General features: G+C 41.4%; 1 protein-coding gene across 1 annotated transcript in view; it reads right to left on the bottom strand.

Annotated features, from left to right (window-relative positions):
• The window catches only part of plxna3 (plexin A3), a 122,365-nt gene that overhangs the window by 85,378 nt on the left and 19,335 nt on the right, over positions 1-17,652 (bottom strand). The window contains 5 exon segments of the mRNA XM_037772637.1: positions 1,102-1,284; positions 4,273-4,437; positions 5,300-5,847; positions 8,865-9,055; positions 9,731-10,169. Of these exon segments, the coding sequence (XP_037628565.1) occupies positions 1,102-1,284; positions 4,273-4,437; positions 5,300-5,847; positions 8,865-9,055; positions 9,731-10,044 (1,401 nt within the window). The 5' untranslated portion in view covers positions 10,045-10,169.

Genomic DNA, 17,652 nt, shown 5'->3' with positions numbered 1-17,652 from the left:
GGCGTTCAAGCTCTGCTCAGTGAAATGAATATTGGGCGAAGGTAAAGTACAGTACAGTACTGTGTACAGTACCCTCCCACCCCCTAAAAATAGGGCTCCCCCGGAAGCTACGATGTAATTCGAACGCTGTAATTTACCATGCATATAATGTTTTTTATGTAAAATATATGGAACATTGAATGACATCAGATCTAAAATGTTATTCCTTTTTTTAGCGCACAGATTTCAAAATCTCTGAGTGGCAGAAAAATAACAACAAATACTTGTCTGACACAGTGGTACTATATATTTCTACTCCACTACATCTATCTGAAAGCTTTAGTTACTTTACATATTTAGATCTTTACAAACAAAACATATGAAAATGTTCAAGTAGAGCTGAAACTATTAGTCCATCATTTTTGTATGTAAAACCATTTGATGGTTCCAGATTTAATAATGTTAATAATGTTAATGTATTAGTAATAATGTTGGGGTTTGGACTATTATTTACAAACCAAAGGATCAATCGATTAATGGAGGAACTAGAGGCTGAATCCTGATTGGTTGATGGTGTATTTATAAATATATGACTGTCAGGTACGGTGAAGGGTTTTAAACTAGCAGCACACCTGAGTTGTGATCATTTACAGGTGAAGCAAAATACTACGAGGTATCAAAAATCACGTTAAAGAGAAGCAAGAAGAACACTTGACTTGTTTCAAGATGGCCGACAGGAAATGAAACAAGAGGTGAAGGTGAAGCAGGAAACTCAAAGTGTTCAATCTGTTTCTTTCTGTCCTCCACACCAAACAACCAAGAAGAGCCTGCAGCCATTTTAAACATGAATAAGGCAATTTTCTCCTCGGCTCCGTAAATAGAAACACTAGAAAGCAGTCAAAGACCCAACAGCGACTTTTAAAACATTCATGCAGCCATTTTCTCTCAGCGGCTCTCAAACACTCTGCAGTTTCTTCCTTCCTCTCCCAACGCCACCAGAGACACAAAACAGCAGCGCAAAAACATTCAACAGTTGAAACATTTCACTTTTTCTCATTGAAGTTCAAAAACATTTTCTCCTCTGAACCAAACGGCAGCATCGACAAACATCCTTCTTCTTACCTTCTTCAGTTGTCCGCTCCGGGTTCCCACGAACACCACCGTGTGCTCTCCGTAGGTGTAGGCAGCGACGGCGCCCATGCCCTCGGTGCGGTCCTCGTACAGCGGGTTCCCCTCGATGACCCTCAGGCCTCCGAGCGGCTGGTTCAACACCAGACCGCAGAAATCATCTCCGATCTGCTTCGGCTGTGGAGCAGAGAGGACGGGGACATTATTAACAGGAGGTGCAACTTGAATTTAGAGGATATAAACGACTACTTCAACACGACGCAGGAGGAAATCAGAATCAATCTGCTGCTTCAGGTGAAGAATGAGAGGAAGACATCAGAAAACTAATGCATTTATTAGCTTCCAAAACAAAGATGGAAAACAAGTGAAAATAAAGTCGGGTTCACACTACACGAGAATCAAGCTGATTTTGGGAAGGAGGCGGGGTCACGCATCATCAACGCGTCATCAGTTACACTGCGCATGTGTTAAACCCTGTGGTTTTAATGCTCAGGCTGATCGGAATCCTTAAAAATATTCCTGAATCCGGATCATGAGCCGGATGGTCACCAAAACTGAATTGTTCATTGTGCCACACCCCACCCCTCCAAAAAATGTCATTCAAATCCATCGTGGACTTTTGGAGTAATCCTGCTAACAGACAAACAAACAAACAAACCAATAAACAAACAAGAATTCAATTTGTTTGTCTCCAGTTTTAACAGCAACATCTATTTTATAAATACAGAGATTTAATCAGGTCATATCTTACACCTCCTGAATCAGAGTGTAGAGTGTGTCTGTAACAGAGCCCCTCATGTCTGTCTGCAGTGAGGTTATTTCAGGTCGGGGGGTAGATGATGTTCTTATTCATGGCGGTAATGGCCTGCAGTGGTAACCATGGCAACGGAGCAGGGAACCCCGCCAGGAGACGGGTTTGTGGGCCGAACTTGTGAAGAGGATGGAGGGGGGGTGGGGAGGGTCGCCCTCGGCAACTAGCCAACCAACCAACCAACTAACTAACTAACTAACCAACCAATCACAGCCAGTCAGCCACATGCTGATGAAAGATGAGCTAATGAGCCGTGCGTGTGTGTGGGTGTGGGTGTGTGTGTTTTGAGGGCAAAGATGGAGGAGGCGGGGCCTCTGTCCAGGCTCTGACCTCCTTCTTTTATCATAAACAGCAGGGAATGTGTGAGTGTGTGAGTGTGTGTGTGTGTGTGTGTGTGTGTGTGTGTGTGTGTGTGTGTGTGTGTGTGAGTGTGTGTGAGTGTTCATGCATGGATGTAATACAACGTCCTGGTGTGTGTGTGTGTCAGTCTTGTTTTTCATTAAGCGTCACCAGCAGGCCGCTGTTCTGCACAACATGTACAATCTGTGCTGAGTTTGTGTGTGTGTGTGTGTGTGTGTGTGTACCTTCAGTTAATGATGATCTTTCTGCCGTAAACACACACACACACACACACACGTTTGTACTTCTATACACTTGTGAGGACCCTCATTGAAATGTGTGTTTTCCTGCAGTCTGCTGTTCTTGTAGTCAGCTCAGCTTACCTGAGCACTTCCTGTTTATTCAACTCTAAGTGACTATGAGTAACACACAGAGTAGTCTACTGCTACTCCTAATAAGTACTTTTAATATCTGATAAGAACTGATCTGGTGGAAACTCGGCAAAGATTCTTAATTCAGTCTGGGTGATCCAATTTTGTGGTTAAAATCGAAAAATCTAAATCTTTGTGTTTTGTCTCTTTGTCCACACTAAAGGGCTCAGTGCACACTGATACTGCATTGAGTCACCGCTGCACTCAGACTCTGTAGTTTGTGGACAGATCGACAGAAAGCAGAGTTTACTACAGTAGTGTTCATTTGGTTAATGAAAACTATAACTAAGCATGTTTGTCAGCAACCTTTTCTTCCACGACTAAGACGAGAGGTCATTAAACACTGACTGTGACGATAGCAGACATGCAATGCATGTTTTTTCAATTCAGCAGTTTCTTCCATTTTTTCCCTGTTAAAAGGTTTTTTTTTGTTAAAAAGTTTTTCCTCATCCAATGAGAGGGTCGTGCTGTAAAGGAGGCTGTCGTATCCTGTACAGATTGTAATGCCTCTTGAGGCAAATTTGTGATTTGTGATATACAGAGTGCTGCAGGGATGACGCATTTTTGCAGTCCAACCAGGAAGTTAGCATCACCCTGGTTTGATTTGGATAATTGCAGAAAATAATCTCTGTGGTAAACACACGTTTATGATACTTGCATGTTTTGATCAGCAAGATAATCTCCTCAAATGAACACCACTTTATGATTTCTGAAGTGTAAATACAATCTCCAGAATTAAAAAGCTAACGTTAGGCTATAAACAAACTATGCCACAGTCGCATGAACACGAGTATAAACAACGAGGCTGTAAAGGAGGACGAGTCGGCGTGATGACGTTTAGTCGTCTCATTTAGCCACTTGTTAGCAACCGTCTTTTTTAAGACACGTTTAAAGGCTTCAAAATTCACCAGTAGGATATTTACTGATGTTCAATATAATCTGATGACTGAACCAGTTCTCAAGACTTCTAGTGACGTTAGACTAAAAACAGGAAAAGGTGAGTAAATATGATCAAAACTAACGAGGACTCTGGATGTGATTCCTGTGTGTTTCAGAGTTTCCACCAACTTCTGTTGCTGTGATGCATCAAGGCCTTAAACCGCTAATGACAGGGTGTTAGCCAACCTCTCTCTCTCTCTCTGTGTGTGTGTGTGTGTGTGTGTGTGTGTGTATGTGTGGACCCTGTAATAACGCTGCTCCTCCCTGTTTCTACACACAGAAACATGAAACTCTCCGAGGCTACGAAGGATCAAACGTTTAAATCATCTCCATTGTCAGATCACATGATATAGGCCTCCCTGTGCAACACAATACACACATTATTTCTATATATAAACACCACTCCTTTATTGTGTAGACATTTGTGTTCTCTGACTGGTTATTATTACAGTAGTGTCATTTATATTAACAAAGAGAAACAGAACACTTATAGAAATCACAAAATCTCATTAAAGCTTCAGTAGGCAACAATTTTTTGGCATCATTGGGCAAAAAATCCATAATAACCTTTCAGCATATTGTGACTGACCAAACTGATTCTGGTGTCTCAAAACTTTAAGAGTGCGTTTAGTTGGTGAAACTCACCGTGTGGATGCAGGGCAGCTCCTTGTTGAGTAACCACGGTAATGAGAGACGTCCCTCCCCGCGGTAACAGGAGCGGATCCTCTCTCTCATGGCCAGGTTGATGTCGTGGAGGGTGAACAGACAGAGGACGGTCTCTCTAGGGGGGTTGGAGCGATTCTTCTGTCCCTGAAAACAGAAGAGAGGTGCTGGTTCAAATCCATGAAGCAAGGCATTAACACCAAAAATAATGAACAAGACGAGTCAGCAACGTCACAGCAAGAGAGACGGCTCTTTGGAAAGAAATGGAAATAATAAAAAAAACATAAATACAAAGATTGAAAAAAAACAACTAAAGCAAAACAATAACAAAGAAACATATAATTACAGAAAGAAAGCAGGAGAAGAAGAAATAAAGGACACAAAGAAGGAAAGAAAATGGAAATAAAGACTTTTAGCCTGCAGAAGAATCAACGTCAACAAAGACGGACGTAAAATAAACCGAAAGAAAAACAAAGAAAGAGAATAGAGTTACAGAAAAAGAAGACATAAATAAAAAAGACAAAAAGAAAGGAAAAAGAAGAAAAGATGAAAGACACTGAAATAAACAATAACAAAGAAAAAGAAAAGAAATAGAAAATGGACAAAAATGTAAAATAAATAAATAAACAATTACAAAAAATTAATTAAAGGCAAAAAAGAAACAGAAAGGTAGGAATAGAAAATGGACAAAAATAAAAATTAATTTAAAAATAAATAGACAATTACAAAAGAAATAAATTACAAGAAATAGAAAATGGGTAAAAATAAATAAATAGACAATTACAAAAATGTAATTAATAGAAAAAAAATAGAAAAAGACAGGTAGAAATAGAAAATGGAAAAAAATAAAAAAAATAAAAAATAGACAATTACAAAAAAATGAATTAAAAGACAAAAAAAACAAAGAAAGGTAGAAATAAAAAGACCAGAAGAAAGAAACATAAGACGGGAAATGACAGAGCAGATGATAGCCATCCAATCAGGACGGAGGGTGTTGAGGGTAGATCACCTGTGAGAAGACGACGAAGAGGACATCGTCATCCTCCGACAGGCCGAGCGCCTGAGCCAACCGCCGCCCTGGTTTCTGTTTGTAGGCGGCCTGGACCAGCCGGTACTCCACGCCGTCCTTGGTGCAGCCGAGAGGAAACTCCACGTACGAGTAGAACTCGGTGTCGTTGGAACACATCCTGACGATCTTCGAGGTGAAGAACTTCTCTCCGCCGGCGTCCATCTGCGTCAGTTGCGTGTCCAGCTGCAGGGTCAGGAAGTAGACGTAGGTGCGGCTGGAGAAGCCGTAGACGTAGTAGATGTCGAAGGCCGGGTAGAGGGACAGCGTGTCCGACGGGATCTTGATCTGCGAGGAGACAAACTCGTCCTGGTAGACCAGAGAGAACATGTTGACGCTCTCCTCATCCGCCACCAGCTTTCTGCTGGACAGCGTGGGGAAATACTCAGACTTCCCATCAATGGCAGCGCCGATGAAGAGGCGGCTGCCGCCCTTCACAGGCTTCTTCCTCTTTGGGTCGGCCGTCCAGTCGTCCTCACCAACAACCACACCTGAAGAAGAGGAGGAACACATTCAGGACACCTGTGCTTCCTACCAGCGGATGATTGACATCAACATGGTTACGACTCCTCCATCTGAAGGAACCAATCAGGCACTTACAGCTCTTTTCTACTGCTGGAACTTAATGAAACACTTCCTTACTGTTCACCTGTTTACATTTCTGGCATTATGTACTTTGTATTTTGCACTGTTTTTATTATATTTTCTTTATTTGCACTCTCACACTTTAAATTTTCCCTCTGAATGAATCAAGTTTTATCTTATTTTAATGTCTCATCGTCTCTGATTCTGTTTTTGTTTCCACTGCTTTCAGCTCGATTTGGGGAAAACTACAAGGTGGTTCGATGCCCTACACGCCACAGTGTGGGCCACCGACTCGCTTCTGCCTGTATATGAACTTGTATATCCAGACAGTGGACGCACACGTAGCTCTGTTTATACTAAATTACATTGGATGTCAGCATGTGTATATCAGCGCATACAGTCGGTCCTCGTGGCCCTTTGCAGCATCACGTATGCAGAAAGTATAATTTGGGTTTAAAGGAAAGAAAATCAACAATATAAGTGCTGTTTTTGTATGGTGTTCTGTTTAGAGGTGTAAGAAAATATTGAAAATATTGAGTATCACAATGTTATGTTTTGTGATATTATATCGACTCTCAAAAACACGACTTTAAATTAATAGTTTACATGCAAAGATGAACTCAGTCAATACTTTATTCATTTGCAAAGATATGTGCCCTCTCAAAGTAGTGCTATGATGTTGGATGTTATAGGGACTGTGATAAATGCAGGACATTTTTACTCCAATTGTATGCATATGGTGGTGTGTTCTTCGTACAATGACAGTTTTCCTAAAATCAGATTATCGCAATATATCACCTTGCTTACTGTATCGCAATATATCCCAATATATTTAATCGTAACCCCTGTATCATGATACGTATCGCCAGACTCTTGCCAATACAGAGCCCTAGTTCTGTTTAGCAGCTGCTTTATTAGACTCGTCTACCAGAGAGCACATACAAAAGTTGGCTCTGCTGTCACCTTTTTAGTGAGGCATTCCAGTTTGTAAAACTCAGTGGAAACACACGAAGAACTTTAAAGATGTACCAAAGGTTTTTAAAAGTTCAGGTTATAAGAAGTTTAAGAATGGGCTGTCATGGTCTGATGTTTAACAGTGTGAAGTGTTCTGCTGGTGTCCCATCAAGGCTGTACTGTAGTATTCATTTCTAGTTATCACCTTCAGAACTTATAATCATGAGATCAAATCTTAAAATGACGAGTTACAACTAACTAATATATACAGCACTGTTGGTGACATGTGATCAGAGAATCAGTCAGTGTGTGGTGTGTCTGTCAGTCCACACTGTGTTTGAGATAAGAGGACTAAGCTGTCAGTGTTGTTGTTGTTGTTTGTCAATCATCTGCTGTTTTCTCAGCAGTCTTCATTCAGTTTTTGTTCAAACTTAAAAAAAAAACGACGACAGCTGATTTTCAAATAAAAACCTGCAAAACATTTTGACACTCTGACACATGATTGACAAAATACTTCTCCGGCTTGTCAAGAACAAAGTGGAGAGGAAACACTAGAGCTTTGTTTTCTTCCTTTTTTACATTAAAATTACCAAAACTTTGACATGATATCAGCACAACTCTGCTGAATGTGTGTGTGTTTAAACCTGCAGTGGAAAATACAGCACACAAAACAACTGTTTATTTATACAACCGAGACCTTAATGGTGAGAGAATGAAAACACACTGTTATTCTTTAAAGCATTCTTTGCAAAGACCAGTGGATCTGTATCTCTATTATTACGTTAATAAATCATGAACCTTCAGGGAAACAAATGCTAATTATTAATAAGGTGTTCTTTCGGTCATCAACATACTAACTATATACACCTTTCATCATCTTAAAGTATCTGATCATAACTGCACTACAACTTTACGGTATAATTAGCATTTCATTTTGCACTACGTCCACCTCACACGTATATATATGTACAGTAAAAGGTCTTTTTATTTTGTTCGTTATCTTTGTCCTTTTTTCGCTCTGAGTGGCTTTAACAATAAAACTCCCCACCGGGAATAATAAAGTACTGTATCGTCTATCTATGTAGTCTCCCTTAACCATTATCAGAGTAACAGGATGGCTATAGCCTAGCTTAGCACGAAGGCTGGAGGCAAAGGGAAACCAAAGAACGTATATTGATAAGAAGTGAAAGTTGATTGGTCGTTCCGTTGCAACATCAGCGCCCAGCAGTAGAGCTACGCTTCCGCCATTTTGGACTGAAAGCATCTACCAAATGAAAGTAAAACGTTCGCCTACAAAGTGCAGTACAAAAGTAAAACTAAACTATTTCTATTCTATTGTCATATTCAACTGAAATGGCCTGTGTTGAACAATAAAGTATTATAAATATATTAAGTGTTTTCAGTCCAAAATGGCGGCAGTAGCTGTTGTCAAAAAAACACCAGAGTTTTGTCTCTTTGCTTCTATACTCTTTGATTCACACCAGATCAGGTGTTGCGGCGAAAACGCAAGTCTTCCCACTCACGGGGTTAATGAGTTTGGGCTGGGGCGGCCGCAGTGAATGCCGAAAAAAACTGCGGTGGCCTGCGGTGGAATTGTAGAAACAGAATCAACTTTTGGAGAAACGTAACCTGATGTCACGCTGTGGTGGCCAATCGTGTAACCGTCGATCCAGAGCTGTACAACCCAGCCATGAGGGAATAAAAGACGTTAATCGTCGCAGTCAATGGAGCGTTAAAGAGACACTCCCACACTGCTACACAACCCAACGGCAAATTGCCCCAACGCCTGATCTGGTGTGAATGCAGCGTTAGCCAGGTTAGCATTAGCTGGATGATTTTATAAAAAGGATTTCATGAGATTTGGGTCTGTTGCTGACTGCTGGTCGGAGGTGCCTGTCTCACACAATCTTTCTTTTAATTTTCTACCTGTTCAGGTGTATCTGACCCCGTCCCCTCCGCCCCAGCTTACCTGCCATCCCATCAGCCTCTCTGGCTCCAGACAGGTAGTGCTCTTTGCGGTGATGCGGCTCTCCCAGTTTGAAGAGATCCTCCAGTCTGAGAAACTGACAGACGCCCTGCCAGATCGACCCGCACGCCACCAGTCTGTTCCCAGTATAATCCACCAGTAAGAGCTTGTTCACATTATCTGACGAATCCAGTCTGAGGGCAGAGAGACAGACAGGTGGGACGTTAGACAGGTGAGCAGACTGACAGACAGGTGAGGAGACAGAGAGGTGAGACAGGTGCCTGGCAGGTAAGTAGACAGACAAGTAAGTATACAGAGTATATAACAGACAGGTAGACGGTTAGACAGACAGGTGAGCAGACAGGCTGGCAGGTGAAAAGGTAGATAAGACAGATGAAGCAATGAGACAGATAAAATAGTAAGACAGGTGTAGAAAGACAAACGAGATGGACAGGTATACTAGTCAGGTGAGACAGACAGACAGGTGTATTAGACAGGTAAGACGGACAGACAGGTATAGACGGACAGACGAGACGGACAGGTGAGACAGACTGGTGTACTAGACAGGTTTAGACAGACAGGTGCAGAAAGACAGGTGAAGACAGACAGGTGAGAAGGACAGGTGTAGACAGACAGGTGTAGACAGGTGTAGACAGACAGATGTAGCCGAACAGACAGGTGTAGACTGACAGGTGTAGACTGGTTTGGATAGGCAGGTGAGACAGACAGATGTAGCCGAACAGACAAGACAGACAGATGTAGACTGACAGGTGTAGACTGGTGTGGACAGGCAGGTGAGACAGACAGATGTAGCGGACAGACGAGACAGACAGGTGTAGCCTGGTGTAAACAGACAGGTGTAGACTGACCTGTGAGCGCAGGCCCTGACGCTGGGCGGAGGATAGCACTTGGCGTTGTCCTCCACAGGTCCGGTCATGTGACTCCTCAACTCCGTCAGATTGGCCGACAGCTTCAGCACCCGGTTGACGGCGCCGACGAACACCTCACCTGTCCTCCGGTGGACGGTCAGGTGGGTGAGGGAGGAGTCGAACGCTCGGTACACCACCTTGCCCAACGCCGCGGAGGGAGGGGGAGGAGCAGCCGGGGCAGAGAGGAGGGGGGAGGAGAGGAGGAGGAGGGAGAGGATGAGGAAAAGGAGGAGAGGAGAGGAAGAGGGGAGCATGGTGGATAGAGAGAGGAGGAGGAGGAGAGGATGGAGGGATGGAGGAGGAGAGGAGGGGAGGAGGAGGAGGAGGAGAGAAGAGCTGGCTGCAGGTCTGATGAAGATTCAGCTTCACAGGAGCATGACTGTGGAGAGACAGACAGGAGAGGGACAGACGGTTAGGGCATATATACAGTATATACATATAATATAAAACTACAGGAGCCTGTTGGGGACATTTCATGAAACATATTATATTTACAGCATGTAGACAAAAGTAAGTGGACACCTGTCAACATCCTTCAGGACCCGTTCACACCTGAACTGCATTCACACACTGGCTTATCATAGATGAACCAGGAGGAGTAAACATGAGGGCTGGGACGATACACCTATCTCCTGATTGGATACTATCACGATACTTGGGTGCATATTCGATATGTATTGCGATTTTTGTTAACTTTTTTAACACTAGACCATGAGAAAAAGTTGAATCATACACTTCTAGGGACTTTTACTTTGGAAAATATCTAAATTAATACAGTAAGAATGTTTGATTTTCAGCATGTATGTAGTCAGAGATGTCCTGAAGTCAAATATATCAGGATCATTGTCAGGAATTATTTATTAAATTTTTTTCCAGCAACCCAAAAAAATCTGAAAAAATAAAAGACATTTCCCTCACAGATTAGTGGTGTTTTCTTTTTAATTTATAAGGGACATGTAATGTTTTATACTTCTGGTGAATATAATCCAATCAATCTTATTTCCATATATGTATTTTATATATACAGTTCCCTTTGTTAACACCTTACTTTGAAAACCGGACGTAGTCACACGTGTTTACTTCCTCTAACTTCGCCAAGGTCGTCTCTAGCTCTCCCGTCAGCTCCGTTCTCTTTATACATCCATGGTCAGCTCCATCGGGGCCGTTTGAATGCATTTAACATAAATGTCAGTATATGGGTGCTCTATAGTTGTAGCGTCAGCCCATTTGAGCCATTCGAGAGTGACGGCCGGCTTGACCGCACGTTACCGCAATACGATAACGTTTCCTGTCCATGACAGAGTTATCATGCAGCTTTAGCCGTGATGTCTAGCTCTGTGTGAAACCCAAAGTGTTTCCATACTTTACTACTTTCTCGTCTCGCTGCGGTTTGTTTTGGTTGAAGGATACAGAACGGATATGACGTCACGTTACTCAGACTACAACAATAAAAGCGGTAACTTCATTCTAACTCCACATAGACTCAAATGAAGCAAATATATTGATTCTGGCATTAAAAAATCTATTTGAAAATCATAAAAAAAAAAATCGCGATACATAGGTGAATCTATTTTTTTTTCCACCCCTAAGAATCAGTCATAATGTGTGTTTATTCTACAATATTGTGACTTCATTCTAGACTCTAAACTCTTCTGATCCTTCACCTTCAGTCTGATGAGGAGCTTTGAAACCTTGTATTATTTACAAGAAGCTCTCTAACATAGACAGGAATCCTCTGGCAGTGTAGAGATTAGCAGTGTGTGTGTGTGTGTGTGTGTGTGTGTGTGAGTGATGGAGTTATTGATCTGTTTCCGTCTGTCTTCTCACTGATTCTCTCATAAAGCTTCAGCAGCTCCAGTAACACTGAGCTGGATGGAAACTTCACTCTCAGCCTGGCAGCCATTTCTACTCTGTTTACGTTTGATTGACAGCTCCGATTAGACACACACACACACATGCACACAGACACGCACACCCACGTGCACACAGACACTGAAACAGCAGAAATCAGTTTCATCTTAATCCACAGTCGTGAATGAGACAAAATGGAGGATTTGGCTCCTCCAGCAGGAAGATGTTTCTGCATTAAAACGCTGCGTATGATCTCAGCGTGGGCGTCCCGATGTGAATTGAACCCTCAACTGTAGCTTCATATCGCGCTTCTGGTTTTCAGCTCGGACACATTAATCAATAAGAGAGAATATGAGAAACTGAGTGTGGAAACAAACGAGGCTCAGAGCGGCGTTCGTTTTCTCTTCTGATATTTTGATTCCTCTCAAACGTTTCCTTTTTCTCTGACATGTTGACCGCTTTCAGGATTATTCTGATTTATACCATCAGACCAGCACTTTATTCTGATGCTGTGTTCATGTACTGTTGCCACACACTATACCATGAACACACACTCCTCTATACACCGTCCTACTTTGCAAACAAACGTTAATAATAAGTGGATATTAGGGATGTCACGAATACCAATTTTTTGGGCTCCGGAGCTGCGGTAGTAATCAACAGCGAATATTCTGAGCTTCAGCTGGAAACAAAAATGTGTCATGATGAGTCCACACAGGCCTCTGTCTGCGCTCACTGCAGCCAATGGCTACAGCTGTGGTGAGCAGAAGGCTAAACTATTACCAACCCTTTCTCTCCATCTCTGAAAAGTTTCGCCGATATTGTATGACTCTCTTTTTGAGGGACTTTACTGAAGGATAGTTAACTATAGGCATCCAACGATTTATACGCACTCAATTTATCTTTACAGCGCTGCCGTTGGCCACCAGCCCGCTGGTCAGACGTCTAACTACTTAGCTAAAGTTAGAGTACTAATTCCACCATGCTACAGAAAATGAGCCCAACAGCGGACAGCGCTGGATTAGTCAAGTAGAAAAGAAAACAGAAAGTATTTTAATAACTGAATATGTGTTTTCGTCGTTATCAAGCAAAACAAGTGGAAAAAATGCCATGATTGATTAATAAACAAAGAAACTAACTGTTAGTTGTAGCTCTACAGAGAAGTGTGATCTCCATTGTAGAGTGTAGAAAACAGTGATTCTGGCTGTGAACGGAATCCTGAAGCTGTAATACGTGAACATTAGTTTGTATGTTGAATACAAAGCGACAGCTCTAATGAGTCCTCACTAACTAACCGCTGTAATCTGCCGCCTCGTCTTAATTATAGTGTCACTGTGTAATTTTACATTCAGCGAATGAAACGCGACTTCAGAGAGAAAAGTTCTTAACGTGGAGGTCTGGGCTCCATTAATACATCTGAAGAAGAAGAAAAAACAGAAGAAGAAGAAGAAGAAGAAGAAAATGCTCTTCGCGCTTTGATGAAACACTCAAATAAATCCTCAGATTAACTCTTCACATGTCAAACCGACTGCATCATAAGGTCGATTAGCGACAGCGACGAGAATATATCTGGATCAGCGCAGCTCCGACTGGCTGCTGCTAATGAGACAGTAGAAGAAGAGTTTACTGTAGAAACACAGAGTCAACGCCGCCGTTTTCTGAATGGAGGGATAATAAAGATTTAACTCCAGCGGCAGAGAGGTACAGTACGCCGAGTCCAACAATTAACCCCGTGACACACACACACACACACACACAAACACACAACTATAGAAACACACACACACACACATAGAAACACACACACACTGGGGAACACAAAGAGGCAGTGAAAGATCAGCACATTAGTTAATTAGCCTGCTGAGCTGAGGGGAGACCAGAGAGAGGAGAGGTCGACAGATGGACCAGAAAGGGAGTGCGTGTGTTATGTGTGCATGTTGTGTACGTGTATATCTGTGTGTGTTATGTGTATGTGTATGTGTGTGTGTGTGTGTGTGTGTGTGCAGACAACAGACAGCTGGGCAGACAGAGGAGACAGATAGAGTTTCTCTAACTGGACTACGATTTCACTGGACCATCCATCACCCTGTTGAACCACACACTGACTGTGTGCAATAAACCCTGGCATGGTCAGAAAAGCTAACTGCTAACGTGACCTAATGCTGTGTTTATTAGAGATGTCACCATACCAGAAATGTGGTAGTTGATACCAGTGCCAGTGAAATTCCACGATTCTTTATTCCCAATTCGATACCATGGTAACAAACTAAAGTAAAACAATAAATCCCATGTACTTCAGCATCCACTCCTTTATGACATACTGGTTTTTGTGAGGAAGTTAAACAGGTCATAATTCCCTCTCTATTATCTAGTTTATATTACAGTGAAAACGTCTCCTTCAAACTACTGCATTTATTCAAGTTTCTCACCAAAAACTACATTTTACAAGATTACACTTGAACGCATCATGATAACACTCATTTCTTACTGAAACAAGCCTGTAATGTAAATCAATGGCGCCCTTCGTTAACGTTAGCTGTCCTGCACAGAGCTAACAACTAACAGCTAACTGCTAATAAAGTGCCTTTCTTCTTTCTTCTTCTTCTCTTTCTAACAGCTAACAGCTAACGTTAACAGCTAACGTTAACAGCTAACGTTAACTAGCTCTCGTCCTGCTGATTTCAACACAGATTTGTTGTTCACAATGTAGCACTATCAGGGAAAACATTGTGAGTTTACTGCGTCCCAAACACATTTTCTATCGTCACCAGGACGACGGGACGCCATTAGTCTCGAGACCTGACGATACCTGTGATACTGTAGAAAAACGAGTACTGCCACGCTTTCAGAATTTTGGCATTGACTTGGTACCGACATCGGTTCTCGTGACACCCCTAACTGCGTTCAAGTTGTATCATTCAAACAAGCATCCAAGTGAGAAAGAGCGTTCACGTCTTCCTCCTCGCTGATATTCCAGGTGCCTCTCTTACAGGTACGATAATGCCACGTTTCCAACTTGTAAATATTGCTCACATCAACTTCCAAAATATATTTACACCCGGGAAACTCAAATATATCTGACTCGTAAATATTTGAAAAACAAGCAAACATAGATGTCACATGTCAGCCAAACTCAATGTAATTAAACCCAAATTGAATAGATACATGAATGAATGAATGAATATTCGTTTTCTGATCATGTCATGAATATAACTACGCCTTACAATACACCATACATTCATACAAACCAGGACCAGAGTGCTGCGTACATAAACATCTTTCACAATCAAATCTTCAGACCATTGTTCAATCAACAGAATTCATAAATCACCAACAAAAACACACAGATACTAATTAAATAATCTTTGATTATTACTAAGCTTTGAAGACAAAGATGACACCAGATTATTTCAGGGTTTCTCGAGCCATTTCGTGGAAAATTAACTCTCTTAAATCACCAGAACTTGTTTAGTATAAAAGAAAATAGGACTCACTTTCCATTTGACCCAGATCACGCAGCTCACACAACCAGTTTTCCTGCTGAATATTATTTTTGATATTATCGACCAGAGGAAAGACAGCAGCTCTCAGCTGTGACGCTAGAACTAGAACTTCCAGATAGACCAGATGTAACGTGATAACGATGTTAACAAAGCTAAATGATAATAAGCAACATGAATACTGGAGCATTTCACCTCTTAGAGTGGGTCGCTTCTGATCTACATGTAAAAGTTGTAAATTAAAAATAACAAGTGAAATATGGCTGGCTGATACACCACACAAGCCGAATGAACCAAAACACTTAACCTTTCTGTAAAAATGAGTCAAATTTTATTTCCTGAGGAGTTTTTTCATCAGTAAGAGAGAAAGACGGAAAATTGGCAGTTTTTGAATGGAAGTCTTGTGTGTTGGTAACAAAGCAGCTCGTGAATTCGCTGCGTCAGGGAAACATTTAGCTCTGTGTTAGACAGAAATGACCTTCAGAGAGCGTCAGACATCAGCAAAACACACAACCTCCAACGTATCACACCATCTATTTCTGTTTGGATTTATTTTAGTTCTCTCTTATAAACAGTTTCTAGCTCACACTCTGGTTTTATATCTTCTTCTTAATCTCTTAATTTACTCATTAATGTTTCAGTTGTTGTTTCTTAAAGGAAATTACATTAGGAATAATAAAAAATTGTGAGGTAGTAAGTCAAAAAAAAAATCACCGCTGTCACGCGATAATAACGCAAATTTGTTTTAATGCCACTAATATCTTTAATACATATTGTGATTTTTAGGTTGTAGCGGACTCCGTTTTATAGCTAGAGTGAAGGTACTGGTATCATATGAAACTAGACAAACCTAAGGAATCCATTGGTACCAACCATGTAATACTAGCTTGTCACAAAGGAAGTTAAATAACGCTTCGAAATTATGCTAAATTTTGGTGAGGAAAAACTGTCATGGCCATTTTCAAAGGGGTCCCTTGACCTCTGACCTCAAGATATGTGAATGAAAATGGGTTCTCTGGGTACCCACGAGTCTCCCCTTTACAGACATGCCCACTTTATGATAATCACATGCAGTTTGGGTCAAGCCATAGTGAAGTCAACACACAGACACACTGACAGCTGTTGTTGCCTGTTGGGCTGCAGTTTACCATGTTATGATTTGAGCATATTTTTTATGCTAAATGCAGTACCTGTGAGGGTTTCTGGACAATATTTGTCATTGTTTTGTGTTGTTAATTGATTTCCAATAATAACTATATACATACATTTGCATAAAGCAGCATATTTGCCCACTCCCATGTTGATAAGAGTATTAAATACTTGACAAATCTCCCTTTAAGGTACATTTTGAACAGATAAGAAATGTGTGATTAATTTGAGATTCATTGCGATTGAGTATTTTAATCGATTGACATCCCTAATTTTTTAAAATAAAGTCTTATGTAATGTTATTAACTCCACCCAGCTGCTGTGCCACCACCCAACCAGGAGCCATAAACTCACCATGCTCACCCTCCATCACCCCCATCTGCATCCGTCCCCCCTCTCTGACCCCTCCTCACCCCTCCATCTCTGTGACTGAGGCTCTGTGTGAATCACAGGCTCCAATAAACACCCAACAAAGACACATTGTGCTGCAGTTTCCTGGTGAGAACGGCTGCAGGGTCGGCCCGGGTGGAGAGAGCTGCAGGGTGGTCTGATAGAGGAGATAGTGGAGGTGGAGGGGGATGGATGCTGATAGACTGAGATAGAGGTAACACACACAACTCCGCTATCTGCTGCTGAAACAATTAGCTGATTAAGCGATCAACTGATTGACAGTCATTTATTAATCAAAACTTTTTTTTTATCAGGAAACTGAACATCTTTGGGTGTTGGACTGAAGGAGTGTTAAGATGAAAAGTTGTGAGAAACATTTTTTAGACTAAACAATTAACCTCTTTTACCCGATGGACCCGGTACCAGGTTCAGCTGAGCTGTGTGTCAAAACACTGCCTTTAAAAACTTCATAAAATGCTGTGGTGGTCTTTTTTTCTGAATTTGTTCTAAAAGACGAGGCCTTGAGGGACACATGAGAAATTGTATTTTTACTTTATAATATTTTTGACCGATTTTATATTGAGTGTACATACTTGACTTTCATGATTATAATAAAGCTACTCCATTTGGAGTCAAAATTATACAATTTAGTTGTTTTTTTATTGATTTTATACTGTATACTGTGCACAATGGTAGAATGTGATGATGCACAGGGTAAATATCATGGCCAAAAGCTCCATTGTGTGCACATAGCCTCCTGTAGTGGATATCAGTAGTATTTTAGAGCCAGATTCCCTTTCAAGAGGTAGAAAACCCATTTGGCACACTTTGGGTATCCAAGTGGCCAAATGCAGAGTCCGCCTGGTCCTATCTTACTAAAACCTTTGTAGAATCTATGTGCTTTGTGTGATTTATATCTGCTTTGGCACAGTTGTAGTCAAGGAGTTGCTGAATGAATTCAGTGGCATCTCT

The sequence above is a fragment of the Sebastes umbrosus genome, chromosome 6 (genome assembly GCF_015220745.1).
Source record: "Sebastes umbrosus isolate fSebUmb1 chromosome 6, fSebUmb1.pri, whole genome shotgun sequence".
NCBI lineage: Eukaryota > Metazoa > Chordata > Actinopteri > Perciformes > Sebastidae > Sebastes > Sebastes umbrosus.
Note: the sequence above shows the minus strand (reverse complement) of the source record. Positions and strands in the feature narration are given on the sequence as shown.